At 41.2% G+C, this 25,808-nt stretch overlaps 1 protein-coding gene across 4 annotated transcripts in view; it reads left to right on the top strand.

Moving 5' to 3' along the window:
- The window catches only part of bsnb (bassoon (presynaptic cytomatrix protein) b), a 61,899-nt gene that overhangs the window by 24,478 nt on the left and 11,613 nt on the right, over positions 1-25,808 (top strand). For 3 of the 4 annotated variants that reach the window (XM_086040373.1, XM_086040372.1, XM_086040374.1), the window contains exons 4-5: positions 15,085-15,879; positions 17,961-24,191. In XM_086040373.1, coding sequence (XP_085896499.1) covers positions 15,085-15,879; positions 17,961-24,191 — 7,026 coding nt within the window. The remainder of the gene's footprint in view (positions 1-15,084; positions 15,880-17,960; positions 24,192-25,808) is intronic. The other variant, XM_086040376.1, reaches the window with a different exon arrangement.

Here is a 25,808-nt window from a genome sequence, read left to right as displayed (position 1 = left end):
AGGCGCTAGGCCAGATAATTGACTGAGTAATTGAATTTGAGTATTTTACGAATTTTACGGGAGTTTTTTTTCTACATTTACCCCCGTAGGAAACATAAAATGTATGTTTATCCATGCTTTCTGAAGAACCAAAAATATGAGGGGGGCGGGGGGTTGTTGGGCGTTATGGAAGTAATCAAAGGGGCACTTAAGGTGAGGCCCGCGTGCCGCCACCAATTTATTACTCAATTCTGAGCACAGGGTCTGAACACTTATGACCATATGATATTTTCTGTTTTTCTTTTTTCATAAATTTGCAAACATTTCTACATTTCAGTTTTTTTTTCTGTCAAGATGAGGTGCTGAGTGTACATGAATGAGAAGAAAAATGAACTTTTTTGATTTGGGCAAATGGCTGCAATGACAGAAAGTGAAACATTTCAAGGGGTCTGAATACTTTCCGTACCCTCTGTAGTTACTTCACAAGTGACACCATGAATAATTCATCCTCAAACATAGCTATTGTCAGCCTTCTGTAATCTGTGATGAGACAATGAGCGCCAGCGTCTGTGTGAAAACGAGCGAAGGAGGAGAGACGCGATCGAGGTGATAAATGGAGGAGGAGAGTGAAAATCTGGGATAATGAGTGCGCGGACGCCAACTTTGTTGTGTTGCAAAATATTCCTCATCAATTAATGCCCAAAGTCATGTGCTGCTCATGTATGAGATGTCCTTGCATTGGAACGCTCTCCTCCTCCATTACGCCTCTCAAGGAGATTAAGAGCAACCTTGTCTCATTTTTCTTTTCCCTTGAGTTTATAGTGCACTACATGCATCTTCATCTCTCGCAGGAAGCAAAGGGAGCAGATGCAGCAAAGTGAATTCTAAACCTTGCTTCTTTCTGGATTGTCAAATACATGGAAATGTGTTGTTGACATAATTTATCATGTTCAAGTTGACCCGACTGTTTCGCTATGGTATTGTTTGTCCATATTTGTACTCAGATACGATGTGGTCATAACTTTTAAGATATAGACCCGGAGGCTGATGCACTTAAAACATCATTGGTAAAAATATGGAATTTTTCACAGAGCAGTAGAAAATATGTAGAGAAACATAGCCCATCAATTATTCAATGAGGGAGAATATTATAAATAGTTCATGCAATGTGGAGCAGCGAGAGAGCTGGGTTTGATTTCTCGTGCCACTTAAGGTCAATATGTTTGTGTGCGCGCACGTGCATGAGAAGAGAATTGATGCTGATCATTTCCTCTTCTGATATGTATAAACATCAAAATTGAGAAACGAGATTGCATATCAAGCACATCCGCGACCCTAATGAGGACAAGCAGTATATAATACAAAAAGTCTCTTTGCTGTTTGATAACTTATATTTGCTCCGTCCTATTAGGTGTTAGCCTCAAATACGTATTTGTTCCCCTGACAGCACATTGGGGATTTATACATCCATCTATTTTCTATACCGCTTATCCTGTTCAAGGTCGCTGGGAGCCGGAGTCCATCCCAGCTGACTTTGGGCAAAAGGCAAACTATATTCTGGACTGGTCTCCATTCAGTCACAGATACTAACTTGACAAAAAAAAATGTTTTCATCATTTTTAAGTACTCGCTGGCATGCTCACACAAATGGCTCATTTTATCATTTTTAGCATGGTTGACTAATACGGATGTGACGGCGTTCAGTTGTGGTCTTTCCATGTTCTCTTGTAAGTCCAGTTCACTGAAGAGCTCTCTTAGAGTCTCATTCTTTAATATGCTCAGCTGTGACAAAGCAATTATAGTCTGCACAAGGGCACTTTTTATCATTTGCAACAGCATCTGCAAGAACTACGCTTCAGCTCATTTTGTGTGTCTTGAAAACAGGAGGCAGTAACACGGTAAATGTTTAGTATGTGATGAAATGTAAAGAGGAATTGCATATAAAACATTATGTGGAACAAATGTACCCATCAAACACGATATTTATTTGATTTGACATTTCTCTGACAATCTGTGCTGTTTTCTCAGCTGATGATTTGTTTGTTCCAAACACTATAATATACACCCATATTATAACATAGCAACCCAAATCTTTTTCTCCGTTTATCAATTCCTCCATCCATGATTAGAAATATCCACAGACGTCAGTGGCCTTGTATGCTGTATAGGCAAGGCATATATTTATGAATACATTAGCACCGCAGGAACGCAGCAGTCACTCACACAGGCGCAAGTATTGATGAACATGTCATTCTAATTCTCAAACATGCTGGAAGTGTTTTCTGAAGGTTGGCACCAGCCTGCAGCTCCCTCAGGAGTTCCTTCCAAAGCCAGATGGCTGGCGGCATCTCGCATCCAAGCCTGCCGTGCACAGCCTGGCCGCTCCCAAAGTGACGATGGTACACTACCAGCGATTCAAACAGCCATTCGTCCTCGGTCAGCTGCTTGACGCCTTTTAATACTTCGATATCCCTTTGTGCTGCTTGTTATGCAAGCGGCATCATGCATTTGAAGAATACCTACAGTCTGAATCGAATAAATTCTAGTGGCGGTTTGCATGAAGCACAACATGAGAATGGCGATCGGTTCATTTTCGCTTTAGTAGTACAACAAGGTAGCCGCAGTAATACTGTAAATAAGATGATCATGATTTCATTGTTTATGATTGAATCAGTCTCGTTGTAATAATATATTCCTGTTTTTATTCCCGTGTTTGAATGGTAATGGTTAATCTGCAGGAAACGGTTTACATGCATTAATTTAAATCACACACCTATTCTCGTATTTATCAGTATCAGTATAGCTGTGGTTAAAAACAATACACATTTTATTTCCAGAAGAAGCAACGTTCCCCATGCAGAGGTCGTCACAATGAGTCAATGAGTTATTTGGAATCATTTCATTTTCAGCTCTTCAGCAGACCCAAACCACAATCTTCGTACCCATCTCTTAGGCCAAAATAATTAACACAACCTCGGGTAAAAGTAACCCAATCTGTTCAAAATCTGCAGCTACCCAGCAAGTAGGAAAACAATCCACCATAGCTGTGCTGAGAGAATTATATTTAATATTTCATTGTTCTATACTGTTTTGAGTTGCTGCTTAGTCACTAATTTGGACAATTTCCTATATTAACATTCAGCCACTTAGACGTTGACAAAAACGTTCCCTTTGACTGTATTTTTCACTGTGATGCTAGTTGGTTTTCCCCCTTGTCTCTCTCAGTTGTCGACGTACACATGCACTCACATCCTCTTCTTGTCAGCACTCTTCTCCGTCCAAATGCATTCCTTGCTTGAAGACTACTTTCAGATGACATTGATTGAGTTGGCAATTACTTGTGGTTGGATTGCTCTCTGTTGACATTGCAACATAGATGCTTAGCCTTCTTGTTCTATTGTGTGCGGTACTTTTTTTTTTTTTATTTTTTTTTTAGCAGCAGCAACAGCAGGGAGAGCATTTTAAAACCTCTGCACATAATACGATAACATTCCAGGAGGTAATTTGGATATATAGTAATAGAAAAAACAGAGGCAGTGAGGATAATGGATGTGTACGTGTGTGAGTTGCGTGAGTAGGGTGGGATTTTTGATGAAGGAGCTAATAGCCGAGTCTTTCTAATCTGTGTTGCGGGAGCGCAGCGATCCCCTCAAGTGCAGTGCTTAACCCCCCTACACAACATTGTAATGCTCCACCTACACAAATAAATGCCATTTGAGAATAGTGTGCCCGGTTGTGTGATTACACTAATGCAAAGGCTTGTAAATATTTTTGAGGAGAGCAGAATGGAATAGCAAAACAAATGCTACGTGTAACTCTTGCATTTCAGATTAAACAGGACAATTCTAAATGTCTACACATAGGATCTTAAATCCACAGAGAACTCTATGATAGAATTCATTGTGTGCCTCAGATGTAGACAGGAAGTGGCATGACGTGGTGTCCAGCAGTGACTGTTTCCTGTTGAGATTATGTTGCACCCAGCGCAGATGCAGTGCTGGTTTGGTGGCTTAGATGACGGCCAGTCTCATTTCTGGAATCATCGCATTTGGTACTAAACTGAACAATAGTAAGATAGTGTAATACTAATATATAAATGATAGAATAGAATATAGAATGTATAGAATTGTAACTATTTTTAGCGGCTCTATTGTTTTTGCCTTCTTGTAAACTTGAGAGAGAGAGGAAATTGATAAGTCAGAGGAAAATGCACAAATAGCACATTTTGACACAGCAAATGCATTTTTATGTGCCTGATCCTGCTCAGCCTCAGTGCGGCACGCGGTTCATTTTTCACGAGACGTCTCTGAAGTCAGCCTCCACCTGTTCCCAGTTTCGGCTGCACTAGCAGCTCTTTTGATGAATGGCTATCCAAGAAGCATATAGAAGTTAAATTACCAATCTCTCCCCCATCCTTTTGCAGTGGTGTTTTATGCCTCTGCCACCCTTCTCTTACCTTATGACTGAATGTGTCTCTGTGAGGCCTACGAGGGACTTGAGCATTGGCTTAATCACCTTTTCAAAACTCATCATCTTCAAGGCCTGGTGGCTATGCTAACGAGTTTTAGCGATGCTCCGGGGGCCCCTGGCAGCGCCGCGTCTATTCTGGCTGTCAGAGCCACGGAGGTGGGCTGGAGCGCTCCTCCCACCCCTGCTTCTGGGTCCTCCTGTCTCAACACATCATTTCACCCGCCTGATGGGTGTACCCGCTCCCTCCTCTCTGCAGCACCCCAGGCAAGCAACTACTCCCTAATGCGGGCATTAGGGAGGAAGTGGGGGTTCGTTTTGAGTGTTTTCTGTGCTCTTAGCTCGGAGGAGGCAAACACTAAAAGGCGTGCGACACAAATTTGAGATTATGGAATGGAGGTGCGTGGTTGTATGTCAGCGGATAGCCAGACAGCGGGAGATCTCTGATGAAAGGGTCAGGAGATTGACAGACAAAATGAAAGAGATAAAGCTCGCCGATCGCTCACATATTACATTTAACCCCTTGCTAATCTCTCTGTGCTGCAGCTGTCGGGCATCTGACCAGATCAGTTAGCGAGGGGCCGACCATCGCTTTGAGCTGTGGACTGACAACAATAACATGGCAGGCAAAAGTTAGATGAGGACAGTTTGCCCAGCTAGCGATTGCCAACCCACTGCCTCCATGTAGCGGAAACACTTCAGCTTCACTGTCTGCAAAGTTTACTGCCGCAAGCAAGTGCAATGTACTTAAATGGAGTCACTGTCAGTTGCGTGTTTGAATGTTGGCTACTGAGTCTGTCTCAAAGCCATTTTGGGCTTTATTTGCTTGCTTGAGACGGCCATTGAGTATTTGTAGGCAGGGTATTAGGCAATTGTCGGACTGTTTGTTCTCTTTCTTGAGGGAATAGCACCTGTCAAGTATTGGTTGTTGTCCTTTAAGGCTCTTTAATACTATTTCACCCCCAAACTGCCTGTAATTATGAAACCCGTAATTCCATCTCAGAGTGAGAACAACTGTGGTTATTTCGGATAGACACTGTGGATTTCACAGTAGCAGCATTGTTTTGAAATGTGACGACCGATGTTCATTTTTTTTACGTGTTGCCGGCAACTCTAAAATATATTCGAATCCAATAAATATTTATTATGGAGGAGTTTTTCGCATAACCCTATCATTAGTTCTACAGGTTTTTAAAACAATAAACGATAGTGGCTGAAATCCGTCTCCTATGTGTAGAAGAAAAAACGTGTTATAGGCAGCATAACCTTTACAATGATTTGCTTTTAACAAGCACGAGCAATTGTGGAACTGCAACAGTAGACACGAAGAGTTCAAACTTTCTTAGTGATTTGATCAATGAATAACCACCACGCTAGACTACAGTGGTTGTCAAACGCATGCAGCGATCAGCAGCAATAACAAGCTAGCTTGATCATGTCAAATTAGTACCCAAATTGTTGTTGCAGCGAATGAGTCAGCTGACACACCGCTGTTAGTTTGCAAGCTTCAAATATGAATGATAGTACATGGCTTGTGTTAGCTGGAAGTTAGTTTTAGGAGCTCGTCTAATATAACACAAGGGTACAAGAGAGTCTGATGAATGTGTCCTGGGGACACACACATGCGCCAAGACACGCCCGTTTGGATGCATCTGCCCACCACAGCATAAGATTGTTTTTCAGCTTTAATAACATTTTCAAAATGAGATAAGCGGATAGAGGTTTGACCTACGTGAATACAGAAAAGGCACATTTGAGCCTTTCATCTGATTGCGTCGCCATGGGAGAGTAAGAGCTACCCGTGCTCTAATGACAAACTACACAATTATTGACAGGTGCATAGGCCTCATTTATTCAGCCACATTCTCTTATCACACTGCCATTTTGCCTGAATGCTAATTAAAGCTGCAAAGGTGGAGAGCAGAGAATGACTCATGAGACATGTGACTGTGTGATCAATAAGATTCGGAATACTATGCTTGGGGTACTAGTTGCTTTTTAAAGATAGACTGCAGAAGAATAATCACACACGCACGCACTCGCGCACACATTTGTTTATTATTTGACTTTGACCTTCACAGTCACCAGATCACATTGTGTTTCTCTAGATGAAGCCATGCTCAGTCTATATGCAGTGCATGGTATTTATTTAAAATCAAACAAGCAAAAAAAAAAAAAAAAACACTTTCCTCAGTGTGTGATGATGATACAAGCACCCTGCCGAGGTGGCACAGCCTTAACACCCTGACTGAGTGGCATACAAAAACGAGGCACCTGTTGCCCCTTCCTGAAGCAAACTGATATAGATGTGAATAAACAAAGACTAGAAAAAAAAATCACGACCCTGTGTTGCTCAGTCCCTGCAGGGACAGGAAACACACACACACACTTAATGAGAGATGACTGACTGCTCATTGTCTTGCGCACACACACTCTGTTCGAAAGATCAGTTCTAGTCTCAGAAGGTCATCTCATGCGCAGATTGAAACTGCACTTGAAACATTTTGTTTTACTAAATTGTAATATGACAACCTGAATAAATTAATTTGTGTCAGAAAGGATTTATGATCACAATAACCCCAATACTCCCTTGTCCTATTTTCTCAATTTCAGGAAAAAAAAGCATCGTAAACAATTGTGCGCTTTAATGTTAGTATAATCTGTCATTATAAATAAATCAGGAGAATACAATGAGACTTTATTGCCATAGGTCTTCATGTATAAACCTAACTTCAGGTGAAAATGTATAATTCATTTCACTGCAATGTTGCCATAGGGCTTTTTATACTTGTACAAATGTTGTGCAAATTAGCAAGCCTACTGACATTCCAGAAAAGTGATAATAAAGTTTATCTTATTTTAACTCATTTTATCTGACCTTATCTCATCTCATCGTATCTTTTGTTAGGCGGGGCTCACCGACATGGTGCCTGCTACATGTTGTGATTTGCTATGAATGTTGTAGAAGTGATCATTTGAAATTGTAAACACTACAAATTGCGAGAAGTCAGATCAGTCAGAAGACGTGATCAGTGTCTTCCCATAGATCAATATAATTGATTATGAATACTACCGTACAGGAAATGTGTTATTTCACAAGTGTGTAGGATGGAGAGAGAGTTGCGTTTTCAAGCTGGAAATACAGTCACTATTTTTTGTTTGTGTCAGCTAAAAACAAAAACATTAAGGTTTGTCGCACACTCTGAGTGTCTTCAAGCTTCAACAACACTATGTCCCCAAAAAATAAAAAACAGCTTAAAGAGAAAGTCCCACCAGATTGTGTGACTACAAGAGGTCCCCAAATTTAATCTGTATTTATAAAAAAATGAATACTAATATATGGCAAGTAAAACAAGACTGCTTTTATTTTAGATTTTATTAAAATGTACATTTACTGTATGTTAAGTGAAGTCTAGAAAGACTGTTTTATTACAAAATATATGTTTAAAAACAAGTAGCTCACGTATGTTAAGTGAAATCTAGAAAAGACTCATTTCTTTTTTAAATAAAAATAATTATGATAAGTTAAAAATGTTGTTCATATTATCAATGAAAACAAGCTTTACTCATAGTTGTCACTGTTAAGAATGCACTTCAAAATGTGTGACACAACTGGGTGTCATTTTTATGTAAAGCATGGTTGTTGGTATCAGCTCAATGTAACTACTAAAGTAACTTGTAATCTTACTTAGTTACTTTGAAGCCAATTACCAGTAATCAATGAAGTAACAAAGACACTTTTTAAAGTGTGTAATCAGAAAAGTAACTCAGTTACTCTTTCAAGGAAACTGCGGCAACACTATTTAGAACTATTGAAACATCATCATTAATTCTGTTTTCATGCTCATATTCACACAAGGACAGTTGCTAGTACTCAGCAAGGTTCTCAGATATCTGCACCTGTTAATGTCAATGAATATTTTCTTAGCAAGGCTTTTTATAAACTTATTAATGCATGTTGTTTCATATTCACCTCTAATGAGCCTGGCCACGCTGCCTAGAAGTGACTGTGACTGGGCTTGAGTGCTGCTTGCTCTGTGGATGAGCCTTCATTTCCGCTCTAATCCACAGGCATGAGCACGTGTCCCCATTGAAGGAGTCGCGGGGGATTGACCTATATACCTGCTGACTCTGGCCAACCTGTCACAGCTGTGGTCGTGGCGTGGCACAGCCTGGCACACTCCTGTGACGTGCTCTCTCACGCTTCACACTGTGCACTTGCTAGTCGTAAACCGCTGTTGATTCAGACTGCGCTTCATGCAGCTCAAATGATTTAAAAGGGCTCCGATTTTCTGCCGAGATTGCAACTTTATCTGCTGCGCTCTTGTATGTTGTGTTTCTGGGTTACTACAGTATGTGCTCTGCTCGTGGTATCAAATGCTTATGTGATGAGTGCTGACTGAGCCATACACCTTTCCACACACACTCTAAGTTCATCCCGAACTCACACTCTCTACACCTGCCATGGGAAATGTGCCCGTGTCCATATGGTAGTTGTACTGAGTACTGACCTCCTGCTCACCTGACCTTCCCTTTTTAAATTCATTCTGATTTCCTGTATGGCATGGGTATTGGCTCATTATTCTTTCTTGTACACAAAATGTGAACAATTATTTTGAGTTGCAGCTATTATAAATGTTGTTACTGTCCTTAATTGAGTGCCATTATCATATCTTTAAAGTGCCTTTACTGTAAAGTGGAAATAAACGTCTTGTCAATATGACACACCACAGAGAAGAATGGTGTTAACAACCCTGCCAAATTTAAATGTTTCAATAAATCGGCAAGTACGGTATATATAAAATGACGCTTGAAGATTGTGAAAAATCAAGCCGTTCTCTGTACTCTCAAACACTGTGGGCGTGTTTTCTGAATGCACTCAAACAACTACACGCTCAACTGTCAATCAAATACTACTATGATCTGAAAAATGGATGCTATCTAGCATCTTTCTTATGCCTACACATCCCTACAAAGCCTCCGCTGGATAAAATACATCCCACCTGGTTGTCGCAGGGCTTTCCATGCATCAACAAGAGGCGCTAGCCACCAGCTAGCTTGGAGCTAACAGACTTGGGTCTAATAAGGAATTCGCCGCTGCGTCGGATAACCACTGATGCCACCAAAGATGCTCAATGTTTTTATATAGTTGGGTGAGGGAGGGGGGGCTCATGCCCGATGTGGAAGTGCATCTCTGGGGACTGTTTTAGCCGTGCAAAGAAAAAATCCGGAAGACTGAAATGATGAAAAATGTTGGAAGATGTTTTAGCGCAATATCTCCACAACTGAGTACTACTTTCAGCAATTGTCTTCAAATATGGAAAATGTGTTTCAAGACGTTAGCATACCTCACTTTGCATGTTTCCTTGATATGTACAGTCCCTATATGGTGCGAATGTGAGTGTACTTATTTGTCTAGATTTACCTTATAATTGGACGGCAAACAGACCAAACTGTATACTGTCTTTTTACCAAAGTCAGCGGGGATAGGCTTCAGCTAATCCATGGCCCTAACAAGGTCAAGAGTATAGAAAATTGAAGGCTAGTTGAACCTATTGTGTGCTTCTCACAAGCACATAGAAGTGAGATTGAATGCACAGGATCAAGTTGAATCCTATATTTCCCATAGCTTCTAAAAAAAGAGTAAAAGAAACAAAAAATAGTTGGTATGGTCTCTGCTAACATACAACATTTGCCACTTCTACAGTGATGACTGTTTTTGTTTTCACCTATAATTTAGTTTTAGAACCTGTGCTTATTTTAAATGTCACGTTTTACCCTCCACTGATGCTACACTTGTAGATTTCTTCAAAACACCAGCAAATGTGTTTCTGCCAGTGCTGAGAGGTTTTCTTCTCCGGCTCTCGTAAACAGCTAAAATGCTCATTCTTACTGAGGTACGCAAGTATGTTAAATGACAGCTGACATTTCTTGCTCACACTTTGTAGTCTGGTTACTGGCAGAAAGCCCATGCAGGGGCCTGACTCCTGCTGTGACTTGACTGACAGTAGGAGGTTTTTCAGCTTCCACCTCAGTTTGTCACAAGACATAAGAAAACATCGACTACCATGTGTGCTGTAGCTGTAAAATGGCCCGGCAAGAATAACTGTAAGCACTGTGTATGGAAAAGGGGAAGATGTATGAATGAATGAAGCCCTCTCCCAAGTGGAATATTTAGCAGGTTGCTCAGATCTGGCTCAGGCACCCATGAGTTTGTTATTCTGCACTGTGCTTTCATGTAACTGTGTGGGCGTGTGTGCGCCCACAGTGCTCCCGTAATGGCATTCTGCACTCTCTGGCACCCTCCATGGGCGGGAAATGTAAACGCTTTCCACACTCCCTCAGCAGGTTTTGTGGTTCAGCTATTTGTGTTCTTTTCTGCAGTCCCAAAAAAACATTGAACAATACGACCCATGATGTTGCTACTGTTGTTTTTTTATGTGCAGTATGTGTGTACGTTGAGACAATAACATATTGAGACAATAAGCCACCACACAATAGGCAATTAGCTTGATTAGCTTGTAAGAAACATCATTTTTATAGATTTAATGGTTCATTTTCAAACCTGTGTTTGGAGTTGTTCTTCCTTCTGGGGGTCCAATCTGAGTTCTTGTTATAGATTTCCTCCATGGCTGTCAAAGTGTGATGCATTACCTAATGTCAATGAATATGTAACTGAACTGACATGTGCAGACACCTCATAATGCATTTGTGCACCTAATTATATGGGAGCGCATATGCAAAGACAGACGCAGATGCACACCAGCGTGTGTGACTTCTCAGGGCTGTTGTGTCTCTGCAGAATCCATTGGGAGCTGGGATCAATCTCTCTGACCTTTTCCTTGCGGTAACCTGCAGTGTTCAATCTCTCATTATTTTGAGAATAAAAGGGCAGCTTTTCCGGTTGCAAGTCGCCTGGATGGAGCATCGCCTCTTTGGTGGTGGTTCACTTTCTACTTTTGTCTCTCACGCCAGCAACCACGTTCTGCTTTGTCAACTGAATTTCATAAAGCCTCCAACTGAATTTACATTTGCTATTGCATCACAATGCCTCCGCAGAATAAATACTGCTCGTTTTCACAACTCAAGTCATAAATTAAGCTTGGCCCGCGTCTGCCTACAGCGTTTAAGCTCATTTTCTGGTTATATGGTGTATTATCGGCAGCACAGACTTATGACTGTGGAAAAAATACAAGAGAAGGTTCACAATACCCCAGACAATATACTGATGTGCAGTATATAAGACATTGCATCTTTGTATAGACTTACAGCATATAAGAGTATTGGTCAATGCGAAACTAACCAGAGTTGAAAATACAGGCAAAATAGCGGCCTCTTTTTTTTTTTTTCAATTAGTTATTTTTTTTTAGAGATGGATACGGTTACATCATGTATTATCAAGTCCCCTGCAGTATATGAGGGCCTTATCATCTTTGATGAAGCTTGAGAATCTGCCTCATATGGTAGTCATGAGAGCCTCTCAAAAAAGGAACTTTACTGTTTGCATCCACCATGCAGAGCATATTGTCTCAGTATCTTGAATCGTAATTTGCAGAGGTTAGGTTTACATTTCGATGCAGATGGCTCTTTGAGTAGCACTCGGAGAACATTTAGAATTGCATTCTTACCGATGAAATGTGCATGTAGTGCTTCTGCCAGACTTGGTAAAACTACACTTATCATTAGAATATATAGACTTGAACTATTACAAAGTACTACTAGCAACTTTATCAAACATGCATATGAAAGTAAGTGAGCTAGACAACGGTTTTTAGGTGCAACAGAGTTTGATACAGACACTCCACTCTGAACTTTTAATAGAGCGTTCATGCACCAGTCCTTTGATCTTCATGTACTCTCAGGCTAATGACTGCAGAGCAAAGTCTTACAAAAAAGTAGATTATGTTTTTCGGGTTCTGATCTCCGTTCAACAGCCAACCAGAAGAATCAATGTCTGTTTTTGCATCGTTACAGACTTTAATTTTTAGAGAAATTTCATTACCAAAAAGACCATATTGCTGGTGGGTCCCAGGAGTCACAAGATGATGCCAATCGTTGCAGTTAGCGTGTCCATACTGAAATGGTCATATCTCCACTTCACATTTTACTGACTTAGGAGCAAAAGGGAAATTTGGCATCTCAGGTGATGTATGCTTTTGTGTCAAAGTATTTTAATGTGGTCTGGATTTCTTCGAGAACACTGCACCATTTGTTGCGGTCAGCTGCTACATCTTCCCAGCTCTCTGTGTTAATGTCCAGGGCTTTCATATCGCGCTTGCAGACATCCTCAAAACGCAATTGGGGGCAGCCAACAGTTCTCACCATATAGGATGTCGTTAGGAATGCTATCGGACCGAAGCCAAGTGGTATTGAACATCCCAAATTAAAAAAAAATAGAAGTCAGAGCAGGTTTGATAATGTGGGAAAGTTGTGAAAGAGGTGTGGTTTTGGGTATGAGTGTGTCATCAAACATTAAGACATACTGTATGTTCACTAATTACAAATCACTAATCATATGTGGGTCACAAAGCAGCAGTGACTTACCAGCATTTCTACACAGCATTTTTTTTTTTTCACGTGTGAGAAAGTACTGGCACAGATGGTTGGTTCTGAGAGTGCACGTTTATATATAGCTTCTCAGTAGAGCACTTGAGAGCGAAGAAAACAAAGCAATCTGTTTGGCCTGTCAGTTGCTCCAGCATCACACTATGGTCCTAGCTGAGACAACAAATTCCTATGGAATTTGGCAGAGCCAAGAAAGTGTTTGCTTGTATGCAAGAAAAATATTTTAAAAAATGACTTCCCTGTCTCTTTAAAGTGAAGATAAATGTCTCGTAAATTGGGCACACTATATAGAAGAGCCTTGCTAATACCCCTGACAAGTTTGAACGATTAAAAATGAGTAAAATGAGGTTTCAGAATGCTGAAAAATCAGGCAGTTCGCTCCCCTTTCAAACTCTGTGGACGTGTTCGCCTAATGTGATGATGAGTGATAATCCACTCAAATGTCAATGTCAAATGTCAATCAAATACTATAGCCACATTTCTAGGCCTACACTTCCCTACATGTTAGAGCTTCAAAAATATGAGGCTGGAATATTTACCACCGGTTCGCTGCGGGGTTTTCCACAGTGTGAGGACAGACGTTAGCCACCAGCTAGCTTGAGAGGTACTGAAGCTCCTCTGGGCTGACAGACTTGCGTCAGGTTCATCCGTGGTGTCACCTCTTTGGTGTTGTGTTGGTGTGTGGGTCCACAAAACAGAGGTACTTAAGTGAAAGTTTACCGTTTATCTAACATGGCTGCATGCATCATTCAGCCTGTGGCTTACACTACATGACAGACATTTCAGCACATAGGCTACTCTTTAAACTAACTAAACATATGCCACATTACAAATATCATTAGAATATATAGACTTGAACTATTACAAAGTACTACTAGCAACTTTATCAAACATGCATATGAAAGTAAGTGAGCTAGACAACGGTTTTTAGGTGCAACAGAGTTTGATACAGACACTCCACTCTGAACTTTTAATAGAGCGTTCATGCACCAGTCCTTTGATCTTCATGTACTCTCAGGCTAATGACTGCAGAGCAAAGTCTTACAAAAAAGTAGATTATGTTTTTCGGGTTCTGATCTCCGTTCAACAGCCAACCAGAAGAATCAATGTCTGTTTTTGCATCGTTACAGACTTTAATTTTTAGAGAAATTTCATTACCAAAAAGACCATATTGCTGGTGGGTCCCAGGAGTCACAAGATGATGCCAATCGTTGCAGTTAGCGTGTCCATACTGAAATGGTCATATTGACCATTTCAATATGACCATATCAGTATGAACATGCTAATGTCCATATGTCACCCTTGACTCATTCTTTGTCTTGCTTGTAATTTAGACTTTTCTTCAACATCTAAAGCTCACAGAATATATGATACTGGTTTGGTACCATGTGAGGAAAATGCCACAGTACTGTATTTAAGAAAGCAATTACCCTAATTAAATTTAAATTTAATTTCTGGTTAATTAGATGTGTTGCAGGGCTTTGTTTTGTGTTGTTATGCAAGATCTTGACAGCCTGCCTCTTCAGACCTTGGGCAAAGATGATCCTTTTAGAAACAGAGAGCAGGGTTACAAACATGGTGCTGCCGCCTCTCATTTCATCTTTCATAACCTGTAATATAACCATCCCATTTCATTGAGCTGCCTCATCGATCTGCCACACTGACCTGACATCTAATCTGTGTATGTTCAATTTGCTCTCTGTGAAGGTTTTTCTGCTAGCCTTTCAGTTGTGTCAGTATTTATATTTACATATAGATAATGTTCAGTACAAATAACAGAGGACAAGTTGTAGTCTTGCTGATAGCAGATGCTGTATGCTCCATATAAATTCTAATGGCCAGTCTATCATGACTGATGTTTGAATTTGTATTCAGGCGGCACTTTTCATCTGTGTACTCAGTTTGAAAGTGCTTACTTAATATTGTCAAATTAGTGAAACATTTCAAACAGATCAAAGGCCACGTTTGGACAGGTTCAATATAGAAGAAGCTCATCATCATCTACAGTATAAAGTAATTTGGGGTTGTTTTGTTAAACAATATTCCTGATTCTTGTTGTCTTTTGTATTTTAGAAAAAAGAATGGCTCTGTTTGAACTGCCAGACACAGAGGGCTCTGTCAGGAAGTTTGGGCGATATTCCGGGCCCTGCCACACAATCTATGGGTCCCACCGTGCCACCTGCAGCATCTAATCAGCAACCACCTCAACAGAAAGAGGCTGATCAGCGGTCAGGGCCAAGGCCCCCAGGTCCTCAGCAGCAACAGAAACCACTGGCTACCCAAGTAAGTGGCCCTGCCTCTGCTATGAAACAGGCTGAGCCTTCCGCTCAAACCAAGGGGATACGTCAAGCCTCCCCTCCAATTAAGGGTTCTACCCACTCTGTTGCTTCAGCCATGGGTTCTTCTCAATCAGTTTCTCAAACCAAGGGTCCAACACAACCCCCAGTCCAGAGTAAAGGACAATCTCAAAATAAAGGCCCTGCTCAAAGTAAGGGTCCTGCCCAGTCTAGTAACCAAACAAAAGGTCAGAGCCAGGCTAAAGGGCAGACTCTGACAAAGGGATCTGCTCAGCCCACCGCTCAGGTTAAAGGTCCTTTGTCTAGTGCCAAGGTTGTATCCACCCCTAAAGCAGCACCCAATTCTTCCAAGACCTCTCCAACCCCATCCAAAACAGCACCCACCCAGTCTAAACCCACAGGTACATCTCAGGTACGCAAACAGACACCGAGCCAGGAGAAGACAAAAGTCCCACCTAAATCTCTAAAGGAGGATGTCAAGGCCTCACCAAAGAAAGCATTGTCAGAGACTGTCGCTTCACCAAAAGACTCGAAGATAACAGAAGATGTGCAGAAGTCAAGACACCGAGAAGTGAGCTGCTTGAATCTTCACCTTCTCTTTACTCTCCAAATTCATCATTTTGAATATCTTTTTTTGTTTCGGTTGTTTGCTTGTATCCATTTTTTTCAGCATCTTCACCAACATATTGTTATTATCAATCATCATTATTCAGTCATCACTGAATAATTTCTGTAGGTCATGTACATATTCTTTAGTTTACATTTTTTGCCTTATTTTATACTTCTATCTGTCTGTCTGTCTGTCTGTCTGTCTGTCTGTCAGTCTGTCTGTCTGTCTGTCTGTCTATCTATCTATCTATCTATCTATCTATCCATCTATCCATCTATCCATCTATCTATCTATCTATCTATCTATCTATCTATCTATCTATCTATCTATCTATCTATCTATCTATCTATCCAATCCACAGCGGATATAAATTATACACACCTGTGTTTAAATGCCAGGCACAGACACACCTGGGATCATTTAAAGTGTCTCTGATTCACCCCAAATAAAATTCAGCTCTTCTAATAGGCTTTACCAGATACAAAGGTTTTGGGCTAACAATGTACAGCGCTACAGTAAAAGGCCAGTATTTGCCGGAAATTTCTGCTGCTCCTTCAATATTTCTGTTGGCCTCTTGTCTTGTGAGTCTCCAAGGACCTCCAGTTCTTGGTAATTCTTCCCCACTTGATGATGACTGTATTCACTGTGTAAAACTTTGGAAATTCTTTTGTACCGTTCTCCTAACTTGAACAATGAGATATCTCGGATGCTGCGTAAGCTCTCATTGGACCATGGCTTGTGCTGTAAAATGTCTCTAAAATATGCCATGAAAAGCATAAAAGAAAATCTGAATTTGACTTGGGGTTAATCGGATGCACACTAGGATCACTTTAAATAGTGTCAGATGTGTGCTGGCTAATTGGTTAATTCTGAACACAGCCACATCCCTAGTAGAGTGTGAGTGTGTGCACACTTTTGCAACCACATTATCTCAGTTGTTTATTTTTACCTCCCCTCTTGAATATATATATATATATTTTTTTGTTGAGTTTATACAGGGAATAGGTCACATTAAATGGTGGAAATTGTTTTGAAATGATTTATTTTGGTCACATCTTTTTATTCATCACAGAAACCTTGCATTTGAACAGGGGTGTGTAGACTTTTTGTACACACTGTATAGATCTGTCTATCGAACGAGCAGTCCTCACGATTAACCTCTTTTGTCACAACTCCACCAAAGTTATTCGTCCTATCATATTATTGTTGCTCTGTTATACAATAATAGTTATCACACATTTTGTTTAATGTATTTTGTGTTTATACATGGGTTAACAATGTTAATTTATTTAATTTGTTTATCATAATCACCATATCCATTCTTTAATGTTCAGCAAAATATACATTATGCTCATTGGAAATTAAATTGTAATTTTTGTTTATGTCACAATTTTTCGTTTATATTCCCTCTTTTGTTCCCTGAAGCGTTTTGTTAAGTGTAACACTTTATGAAATTTGTGATATTTTGAGCATTCAATGCATGATCATAATTCTTCTCGAAGAATGCATACGAGAATGCACCATGGTAGCATGTAACAGAATGACATGTGTATGTTGATGTTTGTTTCAAAGTCTGTTTTTTATGAGCTCTGTGTTTGAATTTGTCATTTGTCTGTATGCAACACTGAAAGGAAAAATCAACCAAAATGACAGTCTTTATTCTATGACAAATCAAATTATTTTGACAACCTGATCCAACCCATGAGCCCTATTGAACATTGCTGGCGACATCTACGTGAAATACATTTGATGAGCAATAGCATTTTGGTTGATTTGATCCTAAATTGTTACCACTAGGATGTGGTTGTTCATGTACTGTAATATGCTCTAATATGTTCGATTACAAACACCGTCTGTATTTGGTACGGTGCATTTTATTCCTTATTATTGAGAACTGCTCAAAACTTAAATGCTGAGGAGTTTGATGAAATAGTGGGATAAAAGCTTTGTACTAAAGCTTGTAATGGACCTTGCAACCAATTTATTGAAGAAAACGTATTGTATTTCATTGCTTCTGACTCAACTCTGTTTATTTCTTTTAGGATTACACCAAATCAAGTACACAGAGTTTAAGTGACACTGGATACTCCTCAGATGGAATCTCTAGCTATCCAGGGGAGATTATTGGTCAGATTCATGAAGACGCAATCAAGCTTAATGAGAGGGGTGTGCCCATTTCCTCTGAAATCACTAAGTTAGAGACATCGATGAAGCCTCTATTGGAGTCAAAAACTGCATCAGACCAGAAGCATAGGCCTCATTCATTATCTGTTGGACAGGGACAGGACATTAGTCCGGATGACGATGCAGCAAGAGATGAATCTGATGATGAGCTCAGCTGTAAGCTTCGTCATGATTATGTAGAGGACAGCAGTGAAAGTGGTCTCTCGCCATTACCAGTGAGACAAAAGAAGTCACATAAAGATTTAACAGATGAAGAGTTTATGAGGAGACAAATTATGGAGATGAGTGCAGATGAAGATGAGTTGGAGGAATACGGAGAACAGAAGGCTAAAAAAGGGCATAAAATTAGTGGAGATTTGAACAAAGAGAGACGACGACTCCCTCACCATTCCAGTAGTTTTGAGGATGCAGCCAAAGAATCAGCAGGTGTGTATAAGGCAGAAGAAGAGGAAGATGTTGTAATGGCTGGGGGTCTTCGCCGTTTTAAGACAATCGAGTTGAATAACACTAACAGTTATAACAGAGACATGGAAATCAGCGCTGAGCATGACCTACGAGAACCAGAGCTAGAGATGGAGAGTCTTACTGGTTCTCCAGAGGAGAGGTCCAAAGGAGAATATTCATCCACTCTACCTGCTACCACTCCTAGCTACACTTCAGGAACATCACCAACATCAGTGTCATCCATGGAAGATGACAGTGACAGCAGCCCTAGTCGAAGAGCAAGACTAGAGGAAGCAAAGCAGCAGAGGAAAGCTAGACATCGCTCACATGGGCCATTGCTGCCCACAATAGAGGACTCCTCTGAGGAGGATGAGCTCAGAGAGGAAGAGGAGTTGCTCAGAGAACAGGAACAAATGAGAGATCTTGAGCAGCAGAGGATTCGAAGTACTGCTCGAAAAACAAAAAGGGATAAGGAGGAACTACGAGCACAGAGACGCCGGGAAAGGTCCAAAACTCCCCCCAGTAATCTCTCTCCCATTGAGGATGCATCACCAACTGAGGAGCTGAGACAGGCTGCAGAGATGGAAGAGCTCCACAGGTCATCATGTTCCGAATACTCACCCTCAATGGACTCTGAAGCAGAAGGCTTTGAGATAATAGGTGGCAAGCTCTACAAATCCGGGAATGAATATAACCTTCCGACTTTTACATCTCTATACTCCCCAACAGAGAAGGCACCATCTATGTCTTCTGCTGATAAAACACTAAAAAGTGCAGAGGAAGTCTATGAGGAGATGATGAGGAAAGCTCAGCTCCTTCAGAAACAAGGCAAAAATGTTGTGCAGCAGAAACAATCGTTTACCGACAATACAAACCTTCAAACAGGTTCTGCCTTAACCCCTGGCTCAAGCCCAACCCAGATTTCTGCACCGATGTCCTTCTCCACAACTGGAAATGACCCACGAACTCCAGGAATTCACGCAGCACAACATCTTTCAAAAGAAACTCAAAATAGGATGGTCTCACAGAGTGCCCAAATTGAAGGTGTTGTTGGAGGAGTTACCACAACTAGAATGCAAGGAGGTCACACTGCTACAACTCGAAATGCAGCTGGTGCAGGCTCCCAACGGCCAGCACAGGCATCACCCGACTCTACAGGATCCTCTCTAAGCTACAAAGTTTTCTCCCTTTTCAAAGGGCCTAGCCCACAAGCCTCACCCACCACTTCTCCTGTACAAAGCCCAACACGTACAACCCCCATGCGTCCCACAGGAAGTGGTGGCAGGCAGTTACCAACACTGCCTGGCGGGCCATCATCAACTGTAGCTTCCCATGGAGCTCAACGGTCTAGTTCACCACGTCTTGTACGACAACAGTCCTCTCAAGATTCACCAGCAATGGTAATAACACTCGGATCAACAGCACCTAACCCTGCCAAACCCATAACTGTAAATTCATCCACTTCCCCTTTGTCATCACCAACACAGGTTTGCTATAAAACCTTGTATAGCTCCCAGCATCCATCAGAAAGTTCTCCAAATTCACCACAAACACATTCGTTCCAACCGCCCTCAAAACATTCTTCACAGATGGCTCAAAATGTTGAAAAAACAAATATTGCTAGTAGCACAAAGAGTCATGGATCACTTTCTATGGAGAATATATCTCTATGTAAAATCTCAAATATTTCCGGCACTTCAATGGTCATGGTCCAAAGCCAAACCCATCCAGCGAATATTGTGGATCTGAGAGCCCCAATGAGATCTGCCCCAATTATAATGACAGAGCAAGGGATGGATCTAACATCCTTAGCTTCTGACTCAAGAAAGTACTCTTTGGGAGCAGAACAGCCATCTGTTCGTCACACAGCTGTGCAACCACTTATCATGAACCTGAATGCGCAAGAGCAACCACATGTATCCGTATCAACACCAACAACAGTAAGTGTGACAATTGCAGGTTCTATGTTCATCTCTCAGCCTAAACAACCAATTATCTATGGAGATCCTTTGCATAACCGTGTAGATTTGGGGCAGGGAGTGGGATCAGCTGTGTGTTTATCCCAGAGTAAGACACCAGTTTCAGATCCATCTATTCCCAAAATTGATGCCTGCCTTGAGAACTTAGGTATACAACAGCAACAACTGCAACTACAACAACAAAAGCTTCTGCAGCAGCAACAACTTCTGGAACAGCAGCTCCAGCAGCATCAACATCATTCTTCTTTTGCTCGTTATAATTTAGCTAATCAAATCCCTCCACTTGTGATAAAAAAGGATCTCATAGTTAGTCAGACAACCAGTTCCCAGCCTATAGTTACTGCAAGAGTAGCTCCACTGGCTTCCCAACCTGTTAGTAATGCCCCGCATGACATTTATGGTGGAGTTGCTCTAGAGCTACAAAATAAGCCAACAGTAATGAACCTTTCCTCAGGAAAGCCACATGTTATGATGGTTCAGCTTGATGAGAGTAAAACGTCACAGGCAGGAGCAGTGACTCAGTTACTCAAGAAAGAAGATCCTCCTCCCGTGCCTCAAGTCTTGGATTTAACTGGGCAGATCAAACCAGAAAACCAAGTTGCTTGTTGTGATGTTGTATACAATTTGCCATTTGCTGGTTCATGTGCAGGGTCATTCACTCAGAAGCCAACGGCAGTATCACCAGATAACAAACCTACCACTGAGACCTCAAAACCACCACCTCCTCCCCAACCTCTGCATTACAATGTCAGTCAACAGCAACAATCTCAGGCGACACAAGGCGTAACGGAGGAACATAAACCATACCAAACTCCAATAGTTCCATCAGGAAGAATACAACCCTCTATGTCTGATACTAATCTGCCAGCTATGACTGATGCTGATCACTACCAGAGGAATATTAAGGGTGGGGTGGCAGTAGATCTTAGCAACACGAATCAGACTTATGATAGTGGATACCTCGGCTTAGGAGCTCAGTATGGCTCATACACAGACTTGCGTCACCAAGGAGACATTGCAGGCCCCACATTACCCATTCGGCGTTATGGCTCAATGTCAAATATCAATTCTGACTATTACTGTGGGTCAAAGGAGTTAACAGGACCACAGGACTCCAATCTAGCTCAACTCAGTGCAACCACTGCAAGGGAAATTAGTCAGATGTGTGCTGCTCTTAACACAGTAGATCAGTTTTCAACACGGTATGGAAATAATCCTGAACTAATGCCTTATGGGATTGGAAGAGGTACACATTTAGGTAGGCTAAATCTCCATCAAAGTTTAGCATCAATAAGAGCAAGTCTGATGTATGGCCCAGATGGAAGAGCCTTGTCAAATGGTCAATCCCTAACAAACCTTATAAATGCAAGACAAGCAAGTATACGAGCCTTGTATCCTGCTGCTTTAAGAGGAGGTGATGGCATGATATATTCTACCATAAACACTCCAATAGCCTCTACCTTGCCAATTACGACCCAGCCAGGCCCTGTTTTGCACCCCATGCCTAGAGGCATTTACAGGCCATACCCTGCAGGTGTAACCGCTGTACCATTAGCTAGTCTTACCAGGTTGCCTCAAGTGAGTCCCAGAACTCCACTGGCCACACAAGGAACATATGCTTATCCTCCCTCAAACCAGTATTCTGCTCCAGCCACAACCTCCGGCAGCATACCTACTCTAAGCACCTCACAACATGAAACTCCCATGTATCTTGGAAAGCCTTCAACTGCAGCTCCAAGCGTCCCACCGACCGTAGCCAGCACAACAAAAAGTGCATTAGGAGCTGGTATGCAAACCACTACATTTCAACAAGCTAATCAGACTCAACAAACATCACAGATGATCTCCATCTCTCCAGGTCAAGGACAGCCTCCAACTGTCAAGGCAGTACAAGCTCAGATGCAGCCAAAGCAACTACCTGCTCAAACTGAACCTTTGTCATTAACCCAAACCCATCCTCAAGCTCAATCCATCAGTCAACCCCAACCCCCAGTTTTAACACATGGTAACATCACACCCAGCGTCACTACCCCAACTTCAAAAATATCTCCTATTGATACTCAGAAAGGTAAGGAAGATGAGAGGCTTAGTCAGCAACAAGAGCACATGCTACAGCTGGAACGAGAACGTGTTGAATTGGAAAAACTTAGGCAGCTACGCCTCCATGAGGAGCTTGAGCGAGATCGAATGGAGCTTCAGCGACACAGAGAAAAAGAACAACTAATTGTTCAGCGTGAAATTCAAGAATTGCAGACCATCAAGCAACAAGTCCTACAACAACAGCAAGCAGAGCGGGAGACTCAACTTATAATGCAAAGAGAGCAACTGGCCCAGCAGAGAATGCAGCTTGAACAAATCCAGTCTCTGCAGCAGCAACTCCAACTGCAGCTGGAGGAGCAGAAAAGACAAAAGACAGCAGCAGTGGAGGCAGCAGCAGCTGCTGCAGCAGCGGAAGCAGCCGCGGCATCGGCAGCTGCTGCTGCGACATCTGCCCAGGGTGCCATACAAGGGGTGGTGGTCGGAGGAGGGCCTCCTCAAGGCTTCCTTATTTGTGATCAAAGTGGAAGGGTTATTCAACAAGATGGGCAAACTGTTCAATTCTGGCAAGATGGACAAGTGGTCCAAGCTGTGGTGGCTGCTAGACCTATTCATAGTTCTGTGTCTGAAATGTCTTTGAGAATCACTGACAAACAGGCCGATTCCAAGATTATGAAGAAGCAAAATTCTATGCCCCGTCTTAGAGACAGCACAGAGGATGATTCTGTAAAAAAGATAGCAGACAGTTGCGTGCAAACAGATGATGAAGATGGAGAGGACCGATTCATAAACCGGCGCAGAAGAACAAGACGTATTGCAGACTGCAGTGTGCAGACTGATGAAGAGGACCAGGCAGACTGGGACCAGCAGCCAGTAAGGCGACGGCGCTCACGTTCATCAAAGCACTCTGAATCCAGTGGTGAGACTAAATCAGATGGGTCATCTAGAGCGGTATCTGCAAGTATAGCGATTCAAACCTCAAATGACTCCTCATGCCAGACAGAGTCTGACCAACTAGGTAGGGTTTCGCCAGCTATTCATATCACTATGGCAGAGAGCTCGAAGGTTGATCTGTTACATTACATAGCAGCCCCGGAAAGGACCCACACGGGAGAGAGTCTGGCTTGTCAGACTGAGCCAGAAACACAGTCTCAAGGTGTTGTTGCTCCTCAGCTCAGTGTCCCTACAACAATTAGTCCATACTCTACAAGTCTGCACATAGTTGGTGCAAATACATCTGACCCAAACTCTCAGCGACTTCAAGGAGTTGCTAAGTTTGAGAGACGGAAACCCGACCCTCTGGAAATAGGTTATCAGCAGCAACCAAATGAATCTTCTCGCCAGCCCCCCAAATCCCCTCAAGTTTTGTACTCCCCTGTGTCTCCATTGTCTCCTCATCGTATGTTGGAGACAACATTTGCCTCACAAGAAAAGCTTAATAAAGCCCATGTGACACCCCAGCAAAAAGCTTTCACTGCTGAATCACCGCAACGCCACCAGTCTCTACCAAGACCCATTAAAAGTGTACAACGCTCCATGTCTGATCCAAAGCCTCTCAGCCCCACATCAGAGGACCCCGCCAAGAACAGATTCTCTCCATATTATCAGCAAGCTGTGTCCAACAGTCAGGTAGGAAACACCATTGTATTTTATTTATTTATTCATTTTTTGCATCAGGGGGAAAAAACACAATGCTGTTCTACACTAATAACTGAACTAACTTAATAAATGTTGGATTGAACTTTAAATTGATCCTATTGAATTGTACAGATATACATAATGTGGTCAATGACAATAATTTTGCTGATAATTATTATTAATAATAGTTAGTATATCAACTATATTATAGTTAAAGGGGAAGTCAACTCAAAAAATGTCTTTACAATGATATGTTCTTTGCTCCTCCACTAATCTAAACATGGTATTCTGATTAATATTCCGTTTGTGATTAGCTGTTTCATGAGCCCTGACCAACAGCAAGTGGCAAAATGGCCGCCCCCTGAGATGGATAAAAGCGGGTGATTTGCTGCTTAATTGTTATTCCACAAACGCAATATTAATCTGAATACCATGTTTACCTCTAGACTAGTGGGGGCGCATGAAGCATATTGTAAAGAAAATGTCTGAGTTGACTTCCACTTTACTGTAAGTCTAATAGTATAGGATACAGTCTAATACTGTACTATGCCTTTCAACATATTTCTAGATATGGTTAGAGGACATGGAATTGTACTGCCTGTAATAAGTTGTACATTTGATATTATATTATATGAACAATGTAAAGAAGTTTTGATGAATTGATGATGTAATAGAGATTTAAGGGGTAGGAACAGAAAGGTTTATACTTCTTTCTACTCATTTTCAAACATGTACTATAAGTGCCGCATATTAAGCGGGTAAATTATTACCAAAGTTCTCTTTAATTGCTTTTATTCAATGTTTTGTTTTGTTTCTATGTTTGTGTGTTTTCTTTTCTCAGAAGTGTACTTAATAACAGTTGTTTCTATGTTTTATACATGTAAGAAATAAACTAAATTAAAGTCTCTCGTAAAATAAAGTTAATCAAATCTAAAGCATCTACGCGCGAATCTAACATTAGAGCAGAATGTTTCCAAAAGAGTATGTATGCCTTGGCAGAAATGCTTTTCCCTTCAGCCTTTTCTCTACTTTTCCCTACTTGGTATCTCCACCCCCTTTTCCTCTTTTCTCTCTCCCTCTCTCACTCTCTTGCTCTCTTTGGCTATCAAATGCTTAAGAGTTGCCAGGAGGATACACAATATGGATACATCAGTGTTATGCTTACCTTTCTTACTTTTATCAGCCTTGAAAAGTATATTTATATTGCTTTGAAAATGATCCAGATTAATATGAGGGACAAACATAAATCTTATTTATATCTCTACTTTTTAATCATCATCATGGATCTACCCATTACAACTAAATTGTAAGTAATAGACAGGCATACTGTAAGGTGTTTTTTTTTTTTTTTTTTAGTAATGCTCTCCTCGTCTTACTGCATGCCACCATTACCGGTAATAATTTGAGAAATATGAAAAATTGGAACACTGCACACATTTGCAATTTAACGAATGACACTATTGCAGACATTTGTAAGTTAACCTATGTCCGAATTTAATCTGTTTTCTTCTACTCAAAATGTAATAGACCTGTCATATAGTGATTCTGTATAGGTCTGATAATCTGACTGCAATGATTGTCCATTTTGTAAAGTTATATGTGCACGTA

The sequence above is a fragment of the Filicampus tigris genome, chromosome 9 (genome assembly GCF_054856515.1).
Source record: "Filicampus tigris isolate MCC_2025a chromosome 9, RoL_Ftig_1.0, whole genome shotgun sequence".
Classification (NCBI taxonomy): domain Eukaryota; kingdom Metazoa; phylum Chordata; class Actinopteri; order Syngnathiformes; family Syngnathidae; genus Filicampus; species Filicampus tigris.
The sequence above is the reverse complement of the archived record's forward strand: the minus strand, read 5'-3'. Positions and strand labels throughout refer to the sequence as shown.